The 24,499-nt window shown below is 34.1% G+C and overlaps 2 protein-coding genes across 2 annotated transcripts; one reads left to right on the top strand and one right to left on the bottom strand.

Moving 5' to 3' along the window:
* Nucleotides 1-1,517: 1,517 nt before the first annotated feature.
* On the top strand, nucleotides 1,518-3,280 carry LOC144560692 (ricin B-like lectin R40G3). The gene is made up of 4 exons (XM_078309936.1): nucleotides 1,518-1,644; nucleotides 1,975-2,328; nucleotides 2,438-2,557; nucleotides 2,658-3,280. The coding sequence occupies exons 1-4, from the start codon at nucleotides 1,528-1,530 to the stop codon at nucleotides 2,874-2,876; spliced, it is 810 nt and encodes a 269-aa protein (XP_078166062.1). The 5' UTR covers nucleotides 1,518-1,527; the 3' UTR covers nucleotides 2,877-3,280.
* Nucleotides 3,281-4,016: 736 nt separating this feature from the next.
* On the bottom strand, nucleotides 4,017-6,780 carry LOC144560783 (disease resistance protein RPP13-like). The gene is made up of 3 exons (XM_078310032.1): nucleotides 5,914-6,780; nucleotides 5,019-5,810; nucleotides 4,017-4,730 (listed from the first exon to the last, which is right to left on the bottom strand). Exons 1-3 carry the CDS (start codon nucleotides 6,735-6,737, stop codon nucleotides 4,070-4,072), a joined length of 2,277 nt encoding a protein of 758 aa, XP_078166158.1. The 5' UTR covers nucleotides 6,738-6,780; the 3' UTR covers nucleotides 4,017-4,069.
* Nucleotides 6,781-24,499: the final 17,719 nt, after the last annotated feature.

The raw sequence follows: 24,499 nt of genomic DNA on the forward strand, positions 1-24,499 counted from the left end.
CCATATAGATTAATTTAATCCATGACATAAACTATCAAATATGTTGGATTTAATTATTGGTACACCCATTATGGGAAACCCGAATTCAAAACCTGACCCGTTATGAAAAGGTGCTAACCCGTTATGAAGGGGTGCAGACCATTTATGAAGAGGTGCATTGATTTTATATATACCATATCCTTTTCTCTGTAATTATGGTGTGAGTGTGACTGCCAAGAAAACGCACCAAGAAAACTCTGTTAGTACTTGAAGGTCTTAGGTCGTGAAAAACACAGGGCTTCCGGCTTCCGGCTTCGGCTTATGATTCCTTGCAGAACCAGTGATACTGCTACGCTCGCAAGATCCGCTTCTGCACGAAAATTAACAGAGTAATTTGTAAGTTCTATCTGTTAATTAATATTGGTATCAGAGCCCATGTTATGGCATGTATTCTGGTTTTAATAATCACGATTATTTTTTTATGCATTTCCAAGTTTTGCATAAATTTAATGTTTTCAGGTAATTAATCTGTTTATACATGAGAAATTTTTTTTGAAAAACATATTTTACGTATTCTAATTGTTTTTCGAAAATTAATTTTATTTTCTGTATAGAGTTGTTAAGATTTGATTTACAAATTTTTTTTTTAAATTTGATAAATCTAAATACGAATTTTTATTTTTATAAAACGTATTTAATTGTGTTCACTGTTTTTGGAGATTTTTTAAATGTATCTTTTGGAGATGTGCTGCAAAATTGAGATGCAAAACAGTGATCTCTCTTTAGAAAGCAACAATAAATTGGATTTTAGGATCTTATACAACTAGGTTGGACAATTTTCTGGTCCAAAGGAATCACAACCGTTAAATGAACCATTTTTTGTTCAGAATTGTATATTTGGTGTGGACCATTTTTATATTTCCAGATTGTATGAAATTCAATTTTAATTCAACCAGCGGTAATGGATGTGTCCATTACTGTGGAAAATGGAGAGATTGTATGCACCGGTTCATACTTAATGGACTTGGTCCATTTCTTGATGGTGAACCGTGGAAAAATGCATTATTTTGTTGCCGCTGGGGCTTGGACCCGGGTTATGTACTATACAAGCTAAGGCCTTACCACTATATTACTATGACTTTCTTGTTGTTATTTTGATTCTATTTTTTAGAAGCACTACAAAATAGTATAATTTCCAGTATGGATTTTCAATCCAAATCATTATAATAATTTTTTTTTCCAGAACCATACGGATGTTATTAATCAATGATATTAAGACAATGATGATATTCATTTTATTTTGTTTTTTAATTGTACGAATAAAAAGTTGGTTCTTCAAGGGACCAAATTTGAAAATTGCTTGAATTAAACAATAGGGGAGGGCCAAACTGAAAGTTGGGTTGAGGCAACAAGCCAACAACGGAAATTAATGGAAATTAGAGGGTAGGGCCAAACAAGTTTCTTGATCTGTGTACCTGACAGGAATAAAGTTCAAATCTAACCACCCCCCCCACTCTCTCTCTCTCTCTTTGGACTAAGGAACCAAGGATGGAGGATGACAGACAGCTAGTGACGATCCACTGCTGCCAAAATGAGGATTACTCGCTCAGTATCCGCGGTGGCAAGATCGTGTTTGTTCTGACCGAACGCCGTGATCGTTATCAGGTTAGGTTTCATTGCTGAGAAATACTTCTATATATCTCCATGGGTAATTTAGTTTGAATTGGTTATTTTCAGTGATTTCTTTATTTATTTTACATGTACTAACTAGGAATTAATATAATTCTTTGATCTGAACCTGAGATGATGTGAGCAGTACTGGATCAAGGACTACAGACACCGCACCAGCAGAAAGGACTCTGAAGGCCAACCCGCTTTCGCTCTGGTTAATAATGCCACCAGTGAAGCAATCAAGCACTGTCCCAAAGACGACCCTCAATTCTTAATTAATATCTTTCCAGAATTAATATATATATTTTCTAACTGATTAATTAGGTGTTGTTGATACTGTACAATCCTGATTCGGCTGACGAGGTGCTGTGGACCATGCCCAAGGACATGGAACAGGGGTTTACTAACATCCGTAGGATGGACGATATCTCTCTCCTCTTCACTCCGTTTTTGCACCAGGTCTATGAGCCCAGACGTGTTCATCTCTGCCACTTTGTCAACAACAACAATAGCCAGCGCTGGAACATAGTGCGTTGTGCCGACAGCTTAACCATGGATCTGGGTCACTGCAGGCCGTCACAGCCGACGGTCAAGATCTACTGTCAGACAAATGTGACCTACAATCTGAAGGTCTCTAATGATGCTGTTTTATTGGCTCCGGCCAATCCCGCCGATAAGGTCTCTAATGATGCTGTTTTATTGGCTCCGGCTAATATTTAAGTTTTCTGTGGGTTCCTAGTTACTGACAACTTAATTTATTGTAACATGTGGATGTGGTTAAGTACAGCACTGGATCAAAGAAACCACACACTGTCAACATGTCAAAGATGAGGAAAAAAGAGCAACCTTTGCGCTGGTGAACAAAGCCACCGGCAAAGCTATTAAGCACAGCTTCTTCCATCATCTTGTATGTATACACAATTCTGCATACATCAAATCATTAAGTATGATAAAACTATCTCTTGTTTGTTTGTTTGTTGTGACAAACAATTTAAAACAATTGACAGGTTCGGCTGGCCCCATTCGATAGGAACTCTTTAGATGTCTCAGTGTTGTGGACTGAGAGTGGCGATATGGGTAAAGGTTTCCGAGAAATAAGAATGTTATCCAACACTTCTATGGTACTTGATTCGTATTATCATGATGCGTATGATAATACATTGCCGGTAGTATTGGCAAAGAATGACCACACGAATCAACGTTGGAAGATTGAAGAAATCAAGTGATTAACTAACTTTCATTGTTTGTTTGTTTTCGGTTTCGAGTGATGATCAATAGATGTCTTTATCTTTCAGACTCCTTTTTCCAACTTCTTAATATACATTTGAGTATTACAGTGATGCACACTTAATTAGATATTACATCAATGTTGATGCGGTGCGTATTGAAGACATATCTGATTCATATTCAGACGTAAACGATGGCCACACTAGATCCAGACCGATCAAGAGTTTGTATATACAACTTGAATTTGATCCACATATTCAATGGCATGGGTCGTATTTTTAAGGAATTAATTCTATAAATTTGACTGAATGGGTTTTAGTAAGAGAAAATTCTCATTGATTGCATCGGTGGAAATCAATGGGTCTGCATGTCAGTCTTCTAAACCGAGTCCGACCGCATGGGTTCTGCCAAGGGTTAAACCTTTCGTTGGAATTAGTATTCATAGTATTTATTTGTTTGCATTTCCTATGATAGCTTCTAAAATCGTTTTTCCTTTAAATATGTATGAAAGTTTCTGTTGAAAAAATAGTAAATGATAAAATGAATAGAAAAGTTTGTTGTTTTGGTATTTTGTTCTGTTTGTGATTTTATACTCTTCTCTAGTACTACGAAACCAGTACGTGAGCTTAAGGGACAATATCGTAATGGGACCGGTTTGCATCAAGTGGTATCAGAGTGAGCTTCGACAACCACCTTCGCGCCTGCGTGAAGTTGTATCACCACCAACCGCCAATTTCGTCATCCACCTTCGCATCAAGCGAAGATACATCTCCATCAACCATTCAAAGTCATTATAATCTTAAATACGCTCAAATTAAGTCTAAATCCAAATTTCAAATCAAACCGAGTACAAAACAAGCTTATGTAAAAAATATTCGAGTTTCCTATCCGATTCAGCCGATTCTGACAGGTTCACCCGATTCTGATTCACCGGTCAAAGTGAACGATTCCGATTCTGATTTATCCTTCTATGATTGAATCTACACTGAATTATATCGTGAATCGTTGTACTTAATTAATACAGAAAAATTTCATACAGGAAATTTAACATTTTCTTAGGTTGAAACACAAACTTAATACAGCAAAATGCAAACAAGTAAAGAGTGCTCCACAATGGAGCAAGTTAAACTTTTGGTACAAACTTAATTATTATGATGTGCTTCTCACACTTTGCTGTTACCGAGCACTTAATTCATTGGCACATATCTGGTACTGGGGACCACCACCGTTCAAATTCTTCATTAACTGGACCCACGATATTCACTTTTTGGTTCTTCTCTATATACTCAGATAGACCCAAAACGATAGACCCTGATAGATCGAGGGTCTGGAGATTCTGAAATTGGGAGAGTTTCTTTCGAAGTGATCCAGCTTTTATCCAGCACACTATAAACCCCAAGTATCTTAAGTTAACTAAACCATCCAACCAGCACGTTCGGTCTTCCTCGGAGAACTGAATGCGGGCCTGATAAATTGCCAAAACTCTTAGAAAATTGAATTGGCAAAACATCATTGGTGCTACAGAACCGAAAAAAAACAAAGAGTGGAGGCTTGGATATTTGAAGCCCCGCATAATTTTTCCTTCTTCAAATGAAGAAAATGTATTGAACTGAAAGGGAAGATGTACTGCCAAGCGGCGCAATGGATGAAAGTTTGCAGGGTCATCATTAGTGTCCCCATAGTAATTAATTAACTGGAATGCATCTTGACCGAGCACGGCATCGACAGGGAACAAGTTATTTGTGCGAATGTAATAATTGAAGTTGTCATGCAGCTTAGGATGTAGAACAACTACAAGAGTTGGCTGATTGGCTTGATTATGGTAGTATACCCAGCTAACACGCACTAAGCCCCTGTAAATGATAAATTTCATATTAAAATAGCCGCAGGAAAGAAGAAAAAATACTAATAACAGGGCCATAGATATAATGAATATATAATTTCTTCCATAATTTTGTTCACAAGTACTAATTATCAATTTCATAATTTTAATGTATCGGAAAGACAATGTATTATGGTAAATTGCCAAGGAACTTTCTCATATATTATCGAGCATATAAAAAGTATATTTACCAAGAATCAAATAGATAATTTAATTCATTACAATTAAATATATCAATTAATTATAAATAATGCAATACCTTTGGATTAGTTCATTTAAATAGATTTCAGCGGTAGCCTCCATCATTCCTTGGTTGTTCTTCAATATAATTTCTTCAGCTATCCATAACCGAATTATAGAATTGGCATGTATTATGTAATTGATGGGGAAAACAGCGGCTAAGCATGCAAAACATTTCTTAAGAACACTTGGTAGATAAAGGTAGACACTAATGATCACATCACTATATCTCGCTGTAGCATCCATGTCCAGGAGGAGTTCAATATCATTAAAAAACGATGGATTGAATAGTAAGTGACCACCTAAAAGTACCAAACCCATAGGTGATTTACCCCACCGGGTTGCGATTTGTCGCGCTCTATGCAAGATATCAGTAGGACACTCTTCAAGGTAATCTATATCATGCGGGGATTTTCTGAGCAGCAGTTTTAGGCTATCCTCATGTGTTAAGAGTGGAACCTCATACTTAAATTTGGGATCTATATCGAGAGCGATTCTTTCGTAATTACTGATTTCTGGAGTGATAATCAACACCCGACTTCCGTTATTTTCATCAGGAAGAGCTTTCTTGATTACAATATAATGATGAATATTGTCGATGACTACAAGATACCTTTTCCTTTTCAAGGACTCATAAATCCTTGAAATGATTTGCTTTTCTTCATTGCTATCCATCGAGTTTTCAGGCTCAATTTTTGCTAACATCTTTCTCAAGATATCTATCGGCTCGAACTGTGCAGGACATTGAGAGTCAACATGGCTTGTCTGAGAAAACCAAAAGCAGATGTTAAAGTGCCTCTTCACCTCAGTCCTACAAAAAGAAACGACACAGGATATAGTATCAACGATTAAAAATAATGACCATTCTTAGTAACTTCTGCAATATGTGATGTTAGTAGAGGAACAAACCAAACCTCTGGTAAATCACTTGCGCGAGTGTGGTTTTTCCAGCACCCTCTGGTCCCAAGATTGCAACAAGGATGCATTCTGGATCTGTACTTTGATCAAGAAGCTTCTCAGTGATGCTCTTCTGGAGGGCCTCGTAGCCAACAAGCGCCATCTCATTAACAATTTTACTTGTAGGCACAACTTCAACTGAGAGGCAAGCCGATTGGGCAGTGCCATTTCTGATTCTGTCCTTGACAGCATCAGTGGCACTGATCTCATGGAGGTCTGATTGGATCTTGGTCATCTCAGTACCAAGTCCGTGCAGAGCGAACCAATTCACCGGCTTTGTGTTTTTTACCTTGAATCTGTCCGGTATTACCTTGAATGCGTCCGGTATTTGTACAGAAGGTACGGTTCTCCGTACTTCATTCAGGAAATCAAAGATGGCGATTTCGACAGCCATGCTGATGCTTTCGATTTTAGCCATCCACTCCAAATCGGCTTCATCGAATTTGGATTCATCAGCATCCAGTACATGGTGAACTTGTGTTAGCACGGAACTCACCGAGACCATCAGAGGGGGGGCATTGCTCAGGGATGTAGCTCCGCTCAGCAATGCATCTTGTATATTCCACACATCCTCCAGTATTTTCAACACAAAATTGATTCTGGCATTAAATTTTTGATACAGTGCGCCGCTCTCAAGACTCGGCATCTCTCTCTCTCTCTCTCTCTTCAATGTCACAAGATGATAGATGTGGAAATTAAGCTTATGCCAATTCACATTTGTTGCTTGTTTCTTCTGAAACGGAGAATCAGGAACGGGTGTAATAGTAGGATTTCTTAGCATTATTTTCTATCATTTTCATTATATTTAATTTTATGGCTGTCGTATCTTCTTATTGTACATTGTTGAATTGGATTTAATTAGAATCAAACAACTATAGTCAAAATCAACTTCAATTATTTTTTCCTCACCGACCCTGTCTTTTCCAGTTTAAAAGTAAAAAAAAATTAAAATAAAGGAGCGAGGGCATGATTGAATATTTAATATTTTCATTTTGGGGAATTTCATATATGCCCCTCAAAATCTTTGAAATTACGTATTCCCCCCTCTAAAATTCATAATATCATATTTACCCTTCTAAATTTAAAAAATAAAAAATTTACTAATTTTATTGGCTTTTATATTTAAACTCATTTTAAATGTACAAAGAATCCATTACCTTTTATTAAAGAAATAAAAAATATGTAGCATGTTTAAGAAAATTTTGTTTTAATTGGCTGGTTCTCGAGAAAAAATGGACAATTTTCTACTTCCGACGAATACACAATGACACTAGGTATACGCTTGTCTATGTGTCCGAAGTATAGAATTGAACCATTTGCCTTTGGAAACCGACTAATTAAGACTGACATTTCCATTGAACATACTACATATTTTTTTTTTTTTTAATAATGGATAAAATGGGTACTTTATAAATTTGAAATTGAGTTCTAATAGAAAATGCAATAAAATCGGAAAATTTGTAGTTTTTAAAATTTTTGAAGGATAAATGCCTTCTTTATCAGTAATCAATAGAAACAAATAAGGATAGATCCTTATTTTTCCTCAATAAATAAAAAAAAAATCTATCAAAGTTCCAAGTCTGTGCAGAGCGAACAAATTCACTAGCTAGTTATGTGCTTATTCCCTTGTCGGCAGCCGGTACTAGTACGGCAGGTACCGTTCTCCCCAATTCATTCAAGAAATATGAGATGGTGATTTTGACAAAAATGCGGATGTTTTCGACTGCAGCAATACACTCCTAGACGTTGGAATCAGCTTCATCCAAATTGGATTCATCAGCAATTGCCCATACATGGTGAACCTGTGTTAGCATGCATGGAACTCATGGAGACCAATAGAGCAGAGGCTTCACTCAGGGATGTAGCTTTTCTCAGCAATGCATCTTCTGAATTCCACACATCCTCTAGTTTTTTTAACACAAAATCGATTATGGCTTTTGATTTCTGATATAGTGCGCCGATCTCAAGAGTCAAGACTTAGCATCTCTCTCTCTCTTCAATGTCACGAATTGACGGAGATGGAAAAACACTACTATAGAAAACCACTTCAACGTCAGTTCAAATCTTCCCATGCTATTACAATCGGATGGTCTTAATTTAACTTTTACTAAGCTGCAATTTAGTGATGCATCTCAAATTTCCTTTAAATTGAAATATATATGACCGTAATGATGTTAAAATGAAGAAATTTTTATTAAACTTCAGCAACTAACAAATCTCCTGTACGTCACTGGAAACAAAATTTGGAACCAACTAAAGAAAAAAACAAATAAAGGAAAAGGCTGCTATTCGAGCACCAAACCCCGAAGGTTCACAACTCTTAAATGAAAAATAATTTGTTGCATGACGACTCACATGAGATAATAAAAATACTTTTGTTGTTATCTATTTAGAATACCGAACCAATGTTATCATAATAAAATAAGATAACACATAAATTCATGGCTCATGTATCTCTTACAAATTTAAACAAAGAATTACATAATAAAATATGAGAAAATGTTTCTGTCCATTGGGTTTTGTCCACCATTTGTCCACAATCTTATCCACTCTCCTCTAACTGTCTTTTTACAGTATACAAGATTCAATTGAAAATTTACAGTATTATTTGAAAATTTTACAGTATACGAGATTCAATTTTACAGTATATATTTTACAGTATGCAAGATTCAATTGAAAATTCTACTGTATACAAGATTTAATTTTTACAGTATACAAGATTCAATTGAAAATTCTACTGTATACAAGATTCAATTTTACAGTTATGCTTATTCAATTTTACAGTATACAAGATTCAATTGTAAATTTTACTGTGTAGAAGATTCAATTTTACAGTATACAAGATTCAATTGTAAATTTTACTGTGTAGAAGATTCAATTTTACAGTATACAAGATTCAATTGAAAATTTTACTGTATATAAGATTTAATTTTACAGTATACAAGATTCAATTTTACAGTATACAAGATTCAACCCAGTGCGGACGCTAATAATTAACTCTAACTGCCAATAACCGCTAATAACTAACTCTAACTGCCAATAACTTCCTATAACTGTAATTTCCGAAAATACAGTTTGAAAGTACATTTATTTTGTCCTGTTGTGCAAGTTGGAATTTTTTTTTAACTATCATGGGACCACTTCAAATAGTTGCTGGATGTTTTGTAATTAACTGATATATTTTATGTGATATATTGTATAATTATACAGCATGTAGAAATAATTTTACAGTATTCGCACAAGTCAAAGCTGTGGACAAATGGTGGACAAAAAACTGTGGACAATTAGACGCTTCCTAAAATATTTGCAACAAATGGCTTTTAGATGTATGAGACATAATTAATGATTTTTCTAATTAAATAAATTATAGGCAGCCAATGCAAATCCATCAAATCTATATATTAAGTAAAAATATCTAAATAACATGTGTAATAAACAAATATAAACAAACATATGTTAACCACCACATGCCAATTATATCATTCTTGAAAACACTGTACACAGGGATGTCAGTGGTGATTATTGAGTAACACTACAGACACAAACACGCATTCCATCTCAATTATCCATAATTACTACATTGCAACTTATGTACCATACGATTATTTCTTAATTAATGAACTTATTCTTAAGTTCCAGTGGAACTGATATAAGACCCGGGAACATGCTAACACAACTAATATATTCATCACACTCTTAACTTCCTTGCAAAGATGCACTGACCGGGCTACTCGGAGAGGGGTCATCCTTTGTTTCAAAACCTGATTAATAAACTAATGCTTATGTGAAGTTTGTAATTATGATATTTAGTGCAAATGTGCAATGACGTACATACTATATAACCGTCAGGAGTGAACATTCATGTTTCTTTAAAGAGAGCCATCAAGCACGAGTGAGTCCGGGCATGCTCTTCTGCATGGCGTCTGTCCAAATCTCGTATGCCACCTCTCTTGTTCAATCAGTTGTTCGACAAATTTCTTCCTTTTGTCCGCAATTTTTTTTTTTTAAATCTTACACAGTGTGTATAGGTCCTTCGGCAATCACGAAGTGATGGTGCTCCGCGTGGGACTTGCCCTGGATTGGAGGCTCCCTGAGCTAACTATATAAGAAACAGGTAGTCAAAACCAAAAAAGCGCCCTCAATCTTATCTTAACACATGATATATACTTGTATTTTATTTGTACAACTTGACTGGAGTATACATGTTTTTTGGACTCTCTAAGAGCAAAGATCCATATTGTGTTTTCGCTTGATTATTACTTTATGGTAAGTTTTCTAAATAATAGGTCGAACTTTATGTCATTTTTTTGCAAAATAATACAATAATTGTATAACATGTTAATTTACCTGTTCTATTCAAATTAATCACATCAAATCCACTGTATTATTTAATAAAATAAAATAAAATTGGAGCTAAATTTAAATTAAATGATAAAGTTACGACTTCAACTTTACAAGTAACATAGTAATTAGAAAATAATATAAATACGTCATAACACCGTGAAAGGTTCTACATACACACAGAGCAGCCACGCGCGAACCAAATACCAATTGCTAGCTTCCAACTACTCATTTATCTTCAATTCGTTTGTCAAACTGAATACAGATCTCGAGGCCTCGTCCGTTTGTTTTATTTGGTTGATTTATTCGAGTTCAGTTCTCAAATCTGTGATGCATCCAGCTGCTCATGTGCACGAAAAAAGAATATATAGGAAATGATAAACTAATTTATTTGTTGGGTGGGGAGATTATCATAGATTTTTTTTATGTCTAGGTCCTATAAATGCGCTGGCTCTAGACAATATAAAAAAATAATCCACCCATCTATCATGAGGCTTTCAAATGATATGTCGCTTTTCCTTGTCTTATAAATTATGATTATTTTTATCATGTACTTATCTTTAGAAGTGAGGTCTTGTCTTTTGGAGATGTCAAGAGGTAGATGTACTCAACTGACCAAATTCTAGCTTTTTGTCAATATAAACCAAAATAGTTGTATCGGCATATATTGCTGATCTCAATTTGTATGCACTATTACAGAAAATGCGATTATACATGACATATCATATATGAATGTGTGAAAAAATTACAAATTAACAGTGTGTAATGGGAATAGGAGCTCGCATGAAAATAAGCTTCAACATACATACATGGTTTGTTCGTATCGAACCATATACATAAGTACTACATCATACACAGTTTTTCCTCAAGTTTCCATGAATGCTTCTGTTCAGTTTCCAAACTATTTTTTAGTACAAGCCATGTACAGTTTATTCACGCCTCTCAATCATAACCCCTATTAGTATTTATTCATTGTGTAGAGATTACCTCACAACTGCCTATTCACGCACACTTACTACATTTAACCCCAGCCCCCCTCCTTAATTTGTCTCTTTATTTTCTCTTCATTTCCCTTTTTCTTCCTTTGATCAGTGTTGATCTAGTCTTCGTCCCTCATCTTCATTATTTCACTCTTGTGTGCAATTTTGATTTTCTGTCGAGGTTTAATACAATAGCACTTAGAGGAACTATGTAGTTATAATACTAGACAACAACAATTAGATGGAGAAGAGGGAAATCAATATTCAATAACTACAAATTGTGTTTTCAATCATCAGAATATGAAGGTATAATCACAACTTTTCTTAGCAAATGAACATTTGCATGGACATGAGACAAATTACGACAATGTCACCACAAGAGAAAAACACTTTTGCTATTGGTTGAAATTGCTTTCCTATTGCCCAGATAGGAAATGTCTCCCCATATGCCATCGGTTTGAATCGATGGCATTAAGATACAACACGATCGGTTGGAAATTAGGGACAGATGGGAATAGTTTTTCGGTCTTTAAATATGCCATTAATATAGAAGCACCATCGCATCGGGGTGTTATTAGCCGTTGGCAAAAGTGTGTTAACACCATCTGAGGTGTTTTGAGTTTGCGTTTGCATGTCGTAGTTTGTTATCTATTATTACTTTAAATCGTTGATGATTTATTTTTATATATTTAATTATATATGCCTGTATTAGGGGCTAGCCTCCATATATATATATATATATATATATATATATATATATATATATATATCTATGTATATATATATATATATCTATGTATATATATATATATATATCTATGTATATATATCTATATATATATATATATATATCTATGTATATATATATATATATATATATATATATATATATATATATATATATATATATATATATATATATATACATACATATAGAGCAAAATTAGGGTGTGATGTGCTCACCAAGAGGGGTGGGGGATGCTAATTTGCGTTTTTTTGCATAAATCAATGAATATTGGATCAATTAAGTTAAATTTTTTTTTCTAAGAAACGGACAATTTGTCTTTTTCAAAAAAAAAAAAAAACAAGAAGAAGAAGAAGAACGCATGCATGATCCACAATCTTAGCTAGTCAAAGGGACGGATGAGAATTATAATCAATGTACTATTCAGCACCAGTACCAATCCATTCAATATTGTATCTTATCAAAAACACTTTTAATGTCCTTGCAAATTGTCTATAACATCAAATCAATGTACTATTCAGTACATGATGTTCAATAAATTAGGAGATATGTCTCCATCGACAACCTACTAGAAAGCATAAAATTCCTTTGAAGTCATATATTTATGTGCAGTTCAGATGCAAATTTCAAATTGACTACAAATAGCTTGTTGGTCTTTTTAGACTTATATACACGTTAAACTTTCCAGATTTAAAAAATGCACCACTATTCTATAATTAAAAAAACCATCATTTCTATTCACCTTGTAACAGTCCTCATGGTACCTATAAAGTTCCTCAGAGTTTTGCATGTACATATTAGGGTTTTGTTTAGAAGGCAAATATATTAAGAATTTAAATTAATTATGTTTAAGATTTTCAAAGCTAAAATTAATATTATATGTATAAACTTGATTATGTATCATTTTTTATCATTTTACTATTTGACATGAGCAGTTCCGATCTCGAGTTCTGTGGCACGGTACGATTCAGGATTTATTCCTTCCCTACATTAGGAGCTACTTTGCATAAAACGGGATTCCAAGCCGGGTAGTGTTGGGTAGAATCTTGTGCGGGATTCCAAGATCGGCGAGTCTTGGGTAGAATCTTGTACGGAGTTCCAGCACCGGTTTGGGTAGAATCCATGTGTGGTGTCCTATTGGTATGGCCAGACGGTAGAGTTCTCTCCTGCTCATGAGGGAAGAGATTAACTTTTCTTACGACTTGCATTGTATGATTTCTCCTATTGGATATGTTTGAGTGATGAATCGTTAGGCGAGATGACACACCGGATTTTGATATAACCATCGGCTAGTGTGCTGTTCTTGTGGGGCAATGCTCGATGTCACTAGACAACGGGTATCATTGTACTCTGATCACAGTCTTTAGATTATATTGCTGGATCTTGTGATCCTATTGGCACGGCACGGGGTGATTTACTTTATCCGTATTATTACTATGATTATTGTATTTGGGCACACAATGCAAGGAGTACTGGATTCCGATTTGATTTATATCTGATATTACACCTTGATTTTATGTTGGGTTTATTTCGCATGTTGGCATAGTAGAATAATCGCATCATGGCATCATCCAAAATTATTATAAATCTTATGAGATTAATTTATAGGTTCACACCTGTGCATATTTTTAATTGTTTTCATTTTATAAATAAAAATGTTTTGACCGTAGAGGATCCCTGAGGGGATAATTCTGGGTCACATACTGGGCGATTCGTTGCTCACCCACAAGTTGTTTCGTGAGTTTTAGGTACAGGTTCTGGCGGTCCGCAGCAGGAGATGTCAGGAGCTGTCCCCGAGGGCCACACCACTTGACCTAGTTAGGATTAGGCTTTTGATTAGGTTTACGAGTCCCGTATTTCCTGTGTTATATATACGGGCTCGATAGATCATGTATCCCCTTCTATAGATGGTGTTATTTGGATTCGAGATGGATCGAATTATATGTTATGTATGTGTATGTTTATTTATTTGCTATGTGACTGATGCTTGATATTTATATTATTTTGTTTCCGCTGTTGTTTGATGTATTATTTATGATTAGCCTTGCGTGCTTAATGATTAATTAAGCACGAGGTGAGGTTGATCACACCATAATCTCGAATTCCTGGTTTGGGGTGTGACAGAAAATGCCAACGTGGCATAATTATTAAAATTTATTTATCAATTCAGGAAACTTAATTGACAATTTATTTATGAAGTTTCTTTTTCAAACAATATTGGATTTAATTATAAATTAAGTAACTTTGAGGGTTTATTTTATAAAATATGTAAACTCAAAATAAAAAAAATAAATAAAAAAGAAACACAGTGACCGTGGCATTTGAGACACGCGGCTAGCATGCATTCATCTCCACCCTCTGATCGATTTTCCAAAATCACTTAAAGGGGTTCTCTCTCTCGGAAGGAAAAAAGAAAAAAAAGTAGAGAAACAAAATAGAGAAAATGAAAAGAAAGTTTTGTAAAATTTCCAATACTGATGGATAGTCAAAATCCATTCCTTCGAGATGATTAGGAGCAGTCAATTCTAATCAAAATCGAATTTCTTGATCGCTCGTTATAAGGCATGTATAGATTCTACAAAGCGAGAGTTGACGAATTGTCGGATCAAATCATATTCCACAATTGATCGCTCTATTTCCCTACATGATCAGGTGCGGGGTTACTGAACTTGTTTTATATTACATTTTTAAGAATTAAATTGTTTTTCGTTTGTTATGTTGAATGATTGTTTGTTGCATTATTTGAGATGTGTGAATCATGTACATAACCCAATCAAATTATAACTGAATTTTATGTGTTCTTGTTGACCTATCATTTTGTAGGGTTTACCATTTGTAAGAATCTCCTATTCTAAATTACGGTTGAGTCACCACAAGTTTATGTTTATGAAAATCTGTTGAGCTTTGCAAAGTCTAGGAGCTATAGACTAGACTTTGGTTACGGAATCCTAATGCGCATATGGTGAACGGCCCTCGCTAATCCCAGTACCGGTTGGGAGGGGGAATCTGATTCTGACAGTGACTACGGGTGACTATAAAGAGACGTCTGATTGATGTCATATCTAGTCTGGGACCGGAATGACAGGTTTGTTTAATGTGTTGATAATACCGATTCTGAGTTTAATTGCATACAAAATATTATCTGATTGTGAACCAGACTTTAATGAACGGTATAAGCCTAAGCACATCAGATGAGGGTCAGTGGAGGGTACTGAGTACAAACAGGTGTGGGTTTAGCGTGGCCACCTGTGTGACAAGTTGGTGGATCATCTGTTTGTGTTACCAGACCTGATAATCTGTGTTTAAGTCAAATATATCTCTATTGAGCTTCATTTGAAATTCTATGAGTTGAGATTTGATTGGATACTGTGATTGAGCATTTGCATTCACTTATATATAAATTGATAAAATGAACTGTTAATATCAAGTTGCGATGATTTAATTCTGGATATGGATTGATTGCAAGTCCAGTGACCTGATTATGGCAAATTCGCACTGGGAGATAATATTTATATTATTTCTCACCCCCACCCTTTGAGTTATTTTCAGGTTTATTATATGGATACAGAGAGACGGCTCTGGATTGCATCTGACAACATAACCACATAATACTGGGGTTTTGGGTTGTTGTAACTGACAGGATGCAGGAGGCATTTCTAAAACATAGTTTGCCGTATTATGTCAGATAATTTCATAAATATTGGGATGTGGTTAATATATAATGGTGTTATTGGTAATGCATATAAAAGATCCACTGCCTTACGTATATGTTTTAATAAATATATACGGCAGGCTGTTATACCTGTATTTGGGGTGTGACAGTTGGATCCATCAAGTTAAATTTTTATTCTATGAAACGGACAATTTGTCTTTTTCAAAAAAAAGAAGAAGAAGAAGAAGAAGCTGAAGAGAAGAACGCATGCATGGTCCACAATCTTAGCTAGTCAAAGGGACGGATGAGAATCATAATCAATGTACTATTGAGCACCAGTACCAGTCCATTCAATATTGTATCTTATCAAAAACACTTTTAATGCCCTTGCAAATTGTCTATAACGTTCAAATCAATGTACTATTGAGCACCAGTACCAGTCCATTCAATATTGTATCTTATCAAAAACACTTTTAATGCCCTTGCAAATTGTCTATAACGTTCAAATCAATGTACTATTCAGCACCAGTACCAGTCCATTCAATATTGTATCTTATCAAAAACACTTTTAATGCCCTTGCAAATTGTCTATAACGTTCAAATCAATGTACTATTCAGTACATGATGTTCAATAAATTAGGAGATATGTCTTCATCAACAACCTACTAGAAAGCATACAATTCCTTTGAAGTCATATATTTATGTGCAGTTCAGATGCAAATTTAAAATTTAGTACAAATAGCTTGTTGGTCTTTTTAGACTTATATACACGTTAAACTTTCCATATTTAAAAAATGCACCACTATTCTATAATTAAAAAACCATCATTTCCAAAAAGTGGTCATACGCGTAAATCCGAATTTCTTAGCTAAAGTTATGGTTGTTTAATGTTTTTTCAAAAGTCGCACTTTGAAATTCATAACTATTTGTAGAAAAATCCAAATAAATTGAAATTTGTGTCAGTTCTATCTATTTTTGAATGCTCTATATGCTGGTGTAATCACTTTTGCAATTTGATCCATGTATCAATCCAAATTTTTAATCTATGAAATGGACAATATGTCTTTTTTTTTAAAAAAAGAAGAAGAAGAAGAAGAACGCATGCATGGTCCACAATCTTAGCTAGTCAAAGGGACGCATGAGAATCATATATAATCAATGTACTATTCAGCACCAGTACCAGTCCATTCAATATTGTATCTTATCAAAAACACTTTTAATGCCCTTGCAAATTGTCTATAACATCAAATCAATGTACTCACACTAGTGTAAAAACTAGAATCAGGATCGGCCTATTTGGATTGGTTATATGAGCCAACCGATCCTAAAAGGTATTTGAATCGGTTTTCTTAAAAAAACCGATCTTAAAAACTATTCAGATCGGGTTTTTTATCAACCGATCCTGATTTATGAACTATCAGGATCGGTTTTTTGTTAGAACTGATCCTGATACTATCAGGATCAGTTATTCTAAATAACCGATCTTAATAATTCAACTATCAGAATCGGTTGTTTATAAAACCCGATCCTGATAGTATCAGGATCGGTTCTAACAAAAAACCGATCCTGATAATTGAAATATCTCAAATAAATCTTATTAATTGAAATATATCAGAAAATAGCATCTGGATCGGGTCTATACATAATAACCGATCCAGATAACTTAAATACATCTAACAAATTAAAATATATCATAAAATAGCATCTGGATCGGTTCTGTACATAATAACCGATCCTGATAGTATCTGGATCGGTTTTATTGCTAAAAACCGATCTTGATACTTTTTTTTTTCAACTTTGAAAAAAATTGTATTAGGATCGGTTATTTATAAAGAACCGATCCTAATAGTATCAGTATCGGTTTTTTATAAAAAACCGATCCTGATACTTTTTTTTTCAAAGTTGGTTCTGCAAAAAAAAAAAAAAGTATCAGGATCGGTTTTTTATAAAAAAGCGATCCTGATACTTTTTTTTTTTTTTTTTTTTTGCAGAACCAACTTTGAAAAAAAAAATAGTATTAGAATCAGTTATTTCAAATAACCAATTCTAATACTATTTTTTTTTTTTTTGCAGAACCAACTTGGTGTGGTGCGCTGTATGTAGTCTAAAATGCTCTGTTCGGATTAAAAGCAAATTGGCACAGTGACAGCTTCAAAATTGAGATAACAAATTTCATTTTATAATTAGTTTTTTTTTAATATTTTAAAATATTTATGTTTCTAATTTTAATATTGAGAAGTATATGTAATTAGGCATTTGTGTTATATGTAATTAGTGTGGTGATTAATATAATATATATATGGCTGTTGTATATGGCATATGGTTCAATTATAAATTTTTTTTAATGAAAATTAATGTAATTTATATTATTAAAATTTATGTCATAATATAATTAATTATTTGACATTGATATTTCATTTTGAAGTCATTTTGACTATTGAATTTTTTTATACAATCATCCATGATGCATCAATGACTTGTGCCATATAATAATATACATAGGACTTGAACCCTTGTTGTGTGGGGTTGTGAAGGAACGAATACGAACATTAGCATTTGGTCGATCGGAACCGTTAAAATGAAAGAATGTCATATTAATTTCACCATTATAAAATTTGATACAATTCGGGATTCGTGTACTAGTTCATCAAAGCAAAACAATATAGCAACATCGAACGGCCGTAAATAATTTACCTTGGATCAAAACTTACAATTGTCGGGCCTTTGGCACTTTTATGTTATTAATGTTCCATGTTATATCTTGATCATTTTAAAAATTATTACATGCCATTTAATTACAGACCCACCGTTGGATGATCATGCAGAAATGAACGGTCTGCATTCCATTTAACAATTTGATGCCATTAATAATAATAAAATTGTACAAAATTGATCATAGTAGAGTTGATTTGGCCATACAAACACAAATAAATAATTTTTATATTTTTCACATTTTTCTTAATATTTATCTGTGTACATGCATTACCAACCAGAAAAGAAAATAAATGGTAGCCGTTTGATGGTTGATAGACCATCAATATGAGTGGGGTTTACCTCAGTATCTTTCTTATATATAGTATCAGGATTGGTTTTTTATAAAAAACCGATCCTGATACTATTTTTTTTTTCAAAGTTGGTTCTGCAAAAAATAAAAAAATAAAAATAGTATCAAGATCGGTTTTTTATAAACAACCGATCCTAATACTATTTACTCCCTATATAACTTGCTTAGGGTTCCTCTTATTTTCATTTCGCACCTCTCAATTTCAACTTAGCGTCTCTCTCTCTGTGTCTCCGTATCTCTCTCTCCAATCCTCAGTACTCTTTGTGTCTCTCTCTCTGTCTCCGTCTCTCGCTCTCCTCTGTGTCTCTCTCTCTCTTTCTCTCCGTCTCTTCCTCTCAAAGCCGAGCCTCTCGCACCTCCGGCTCAATTGTGTCAGTTTTTAATTTTTTTTATTGTTTCAAAAATTAATTAATGGTGTTTGTATATTGTTTTACAATCTTGAGGACATCTCGCTCAAGTTACTTAATCATCCGGCCGATCAACTATCACGGTATTAGCTTTATCTAATTTTCTCATTATTATACTTTAAAAACACATTTTTTTTTGTATTTTTTATTGTAAAATGTTTTTCCATCTAATTGTTACCTTTGTTTTTGTTTTTAGGGTCTTTTTTAATCTCAAGTGATGTGATTGCAAAAGAGGTAATTATTGATTTTTTTATTGTTGCGCTTTACATTAATTGCATAAATGTGTGTTAATTGAAGAAATAGCTCAATTAGTCACTTGTATGTTTGTTAATTAAATTTTTTTGGATTTATATTTCTTGTTATAATATGTAATGCTTCACAAAACTTTGTATGAACATGAATTTTTTGTAATAATTTAAGCTGTGTATGATATTTAATTTAGGATGTGTATATGATATTTGATTATTGCTTCTTACTGTGCAAAAAAAAAAAATTGGATGCTGGCTAGCAAAATATATATGGAAGCTGGTCAAATAAATAAAAATATTTTTTTTAGCTTCAATAAAACATCAGGATCCGTTATTTTAAACAACCGATCCAGATTACTACTATTAGGATCGGTTCGTTAAGAAAAACTGATCCAGATAACTGCTATTAAGATCGGTTATAATAAACAACCGATCCTAATAGTTGCTATTTGGATCGGTTCTTTAAAAAATAAAAAACCGATCCTGATAGTATCAGTACCGCCTTCATCAGGATCGGTTGTATTCCGATACTGATATGCGTATATAACCGATCCTGATTCCATATTTTCCACTAGTGTCAGTACATGATGTTCAATAAATTAGGAGATATGTCTCCATCGACAACCTATTAGAAAGCATATATACAATTCTTTTAAGTCATATATTTATGTGCAGTATAGATGTATATTTAAAATTTACTACAAATAGCTTGTTGGTCTTTTTGGACTTATATACACGTTAAACTTTCCAGAATTAAAAAAGGCATCACTATTCTATAATTAAAAAACCATGATTTACAAAAAGTGGTCATACGTACAAATCCGACTTTCCTAGCTAAAGTTTGGCTATTTAAAGTTTTTTCAGAAGTCGAACTTTGGAAATTCATAATTAATTATTGTAGAAAATCCAAATAAATTGAAATTTGTGTCAATTTTGTGTATTTTTGAATGCTCTACATGCTAGTGAAATCACTTTTGCAGTTTGGTCTTTGTATCAGTTCAAACTTGTTGATTTATCAGAAGAGGTCAAATTTGATGATTTTAGTGCATTGCACTATACTAGTGGCATTTGCTTAGTGCTTGGCTGCTGAGTTTGGACTTACTACCATACCAAATGTCAGTCTATGGTGCATTGTGCATTGACAGAGATCTAATTTGAGATTTTAATATATTTTAGTAGCTCTAAACTACTATTTGAGTACCAGAAATAAAGAGAAGAAGATCAACAAGCTGTCAGAGGCCAAGTCCTTAATTAGTGTTATCTTTAAACTTACGATATCCAACTGACAAATCAAATCAAAGTTATAAAGAGTTATGACATCACCTCATAAATATATCAAATGACTTATTTTTTTGGCATACATTCTAAACAAGAAAACTTTTTCTTCACAAAATTGTTTAAATCAAAATATTAAGATATCTCTATAAAAAATAAATAAAAGGACTACTCGGACCCCAGGCGGTCTAGTCCCTAATGGACCGCCCCTGACCCGGGCGGTCTGCTAGAAGGGGTGGGCCGCCCGTGGGCAAGGAGATCGGGTGTAACATTTCATAAAAATATAATAGTGATATATAATTATTTGAAAATAGATTCAACTAAATTAGTACATTTAGAATTTATTTTTGTAATATTTTATAAAGTTAAATACATATATACAAATTCTAACGTATAATTAAACTATTTCAACAAATTTCCTAGTATACAGCCATTAAGAATAAAAATTGAAGAGGCGCCAGACTGTGAGCAGTTTTTATTTGATAACTATTTTATTTAATAATTATATTAAATTCACGGCCAGTTTTTCTATTTGTCATTTAAATACACCTCTTCAAGTAATGCGCGGTTACGATTATATATATATATATATATATAGAGATTAAACATTCCTTCCCTCTGTGTTCCCTATACCCAATTCTGATCAGTTTGATATCGGAAGAAAAGAAACAGAAAGGAAATGGAAGAAATATTTTGTTGAATTTTCATATCAATTATCGATGGCCGATTCGAATTCCGACTACGTCGCAGTGATTCTAGACTGTCCTTGCAATTCGATTTGAAATTATGAGTATCTTGCAGTATATCAGGTAACCGGACTTCTCTATAACTGTGTTTTCGTTTTGTATAGTTGATTTGTATATTGGTATTGCATATTGAATTATGATGGCATATTTAACGGGATAGCGGGTCTGAGGTTGGAATTTGATATGTGATTCTAGCCTCTCACTGTTGGATGGATTTCCCAGTGAGTTGGCGGCCTTCCAATGTTGGATGGATTTCCCATTGGATTGGCGGTTTAAAGGAATTGTGTTATGAGAATGTGGGAATCGCCTGTGACAGGGATTACACATGTGTGAATATGATGTGACTGGTTTTATGGATAACCTAGACCGACGTGCTATTGCTGGTTAAATATGCGTGCATAATTTGATGTGAATTTGTGTGGATTAATCCGGTCTATTTGAATGGTTGTTAAATTAAGCCAATTATAGAGAAGCGCGTCGTTAAATAACCGGTTACTGAGCTTTGTAGCTGACTCCATTTTATTGTTTTCTTTTCATTTCTGTTGGCGACGTAGGTTGACGGGCCAAGGAAAGGTGTGAAGATGCTTATATAATTACGCTCCGGATGGTAAAAATCTAGGGTGTGACATCGGGGCAATTTAAAAAAAACCCAAATGCGAAGGTAGATCTGTAGAAAACTTTTTTTTAGGGTTTTAATAAAAATGGTCGTAAAGCAACTAATGCAAAATACCTAGTCCATGGCTACAATATTATATCCCAGCTCAGAAAAATACCAGCTGAAGTCAGTGTGTTTGATATGTGTAGGGTGCAGAAAGTTGCACACGTTAGGTTAGCTAACGGTGCGGGTGTATTTCTTAAAACTAGGGAATGCTCCCGTACAGGGTTCAGTGCTCTGGTTCTCCAAACGACCGTGAGGAGGGCACCGAACTCGGGGCATTCATTGGACATCTTTCCGCATTCCTCCTGGTTCACCCTTGTGACGTACCTACGTTCGTGATCAGTCCATCGGGGTTTTACTGTTTGATTGTGGGGACGTTTAACTCCCAACGGGCGTAAGCCCCCGTCGTTAATTACATCAGAAAGACCTTTCAAGTCAAGCTGAACACCTCGTTCATTCCGAGATGTGTGCCTATTGGTTGTGAACTGAGTAATGGGACTAAAAAGGGCTCATGTATTGTCATATTTTGGTTGTTTTGGTTGGTTCTCGTTTATTTTGGTCATCTATATGGCTATACATACATATATATATGTGTGTGTACCCCTTAATACGTGTCATTTGTTTGAGAAATCACGGTGTTTGTATGAAGAGGGGTATTTTGGTCATTTTGTCGTATTATGAAACTTTGTACATGTTACCATTTTGATTATGATACGATATGTATAATGTCTTTTGAGAATTTCATAAAATTACGGTAATTTAATTATGAGAAGGGCATTTTGGTCATTTCTGATTATTGCTGAAACTTGGATATGTCCAATTACTACTTAGAATTGTAGAGAATTGAATTTGGGTTCATTTGGAACTGATTTGAGTCGATTTGGGCTTGAAACGAAGAAGTTATGATAAAAAAAGGACTGAAAAGGACTTATCTATGAAGTTTTTATACATCTAGGGACCTATTTGTAAATTACCAGGGACCTAAGATTGTGATTTAGGCTTTTGACAGGGTCTGTAGTGAAAAGTGGGCTCCCAGAGGTTTGTTTGAAAGGATTTTAGGCTGTCAGGGACTTGTTTGCAAATTCCCAGGGACTTCTCTGTTAATTTTATATAGACAGAGGGGTTTATATGTAAAAGAGTTTTATTTAGTTACATTTGGACTTTAAGATTAGTGTTGGGACATCAGGATTTGTATTTGGGCTTTTAAGATGTGCACTGGGCCTTGGATTTGATCATAGGGCTTTAGGATTGGTGCAGGAGAGATTTTAATCGGATGGGCCTCAAGATTTGGGCTTTGGGCTTTGGCCTCAAGATTTTGGCTTGCCCCATGGCGTCCCACTTTCGAAAAAACAAATTTCTTTTTTTTCACGGGGCAGGGACGCCATGGCCCATTACTGCCTTTCTATTTTCAAAATTTTCATGCAACAGTTCTTATTTTTAATTTTTTTTTTGTTTTCTTATGAATAAAAATTTCGGAGCAAATTCGCATTGGGAGATAATATTATTATTAGTTCTCACCCCCACTCTTTAGGTTATTTTTAGGTTTATTATGCAGATACAGAGAGACTGTTATGGATGGCATCTGACAGTATAACCACATAAAAAATGGGATTTGGATTGTTGAAACTGACAGGATACGTGAGACATTTATATAACTTAGTTTATCGTAGTCTGTCAGATAATTCTGTAAATATTTGGTATGTGGTTAATATGTAACGCTGTTATTGGTAATGCATATAAAAGATCAACTGCTTTGCATATATGTCTTAATAAATATGCACGGCAGACTGTTGTACTTGTATTTGAGGTGTGGCAGTTAAGATTTGTAACATCTCGGTTAATTCTATAATTATTTTAAAAAGATATTGAACATATTTATAAGTATTAGAAAAATTAAAGGGTGAATTTGCAGATATTCGAACTTAAACAAAAAAAAAAATAGCCCAACGTGGCATCTTGCCAATTGGCTCTCATGCATACCTTCAAATTTTGACCTGTAACCCTTCGTTTTTGATTCATGAAGAGTGAAACAAAAAAATGAAACTGAAAATGAAAAGAAAAGAGGAAAAAATCCAAAGAAAAATAAAGGAAATATTATGTTAAATATATTGATATTTCATTTCATATCCAATTGGAATTCCGACTACGTCGCATTGATTCCGATCAAGTGTTGCATTCCGGATTGGACCTCTGAATTGATCGTTGTCAGGTAACCAGACTTCTATATAATCTGTGTTTTCGATTTGTATGATTGAATTGGATGTTGGAACTGGGTATTGGATTATGATGGCATATTTAACGGGATACCGGGTCTGAGGTTCGAATTTGATTGAACAGATGAGATTGTGTGTACTGTGAATGTGGGTATTGTATGTGTTTTCAAAAGTGTGAATACTGTGTGACTTGTTTTACTGATAATCTAGACCC

The sequence above is a fragment of the Carex rostrata genome, chromosome 10 (genome assembly GCF_964058835.1).
Source record: "Carex rostrata chromosome 10, lpCarRost1.2, whole genome shotgun sequence".
NCBI classification, from domain to species: domain Eukaryota; kingdom Viridiplantae; phylum Streptophyta; class Magnoliopsida; order Poales; family Cyperaceae; genus Carex; species Carex rostrata.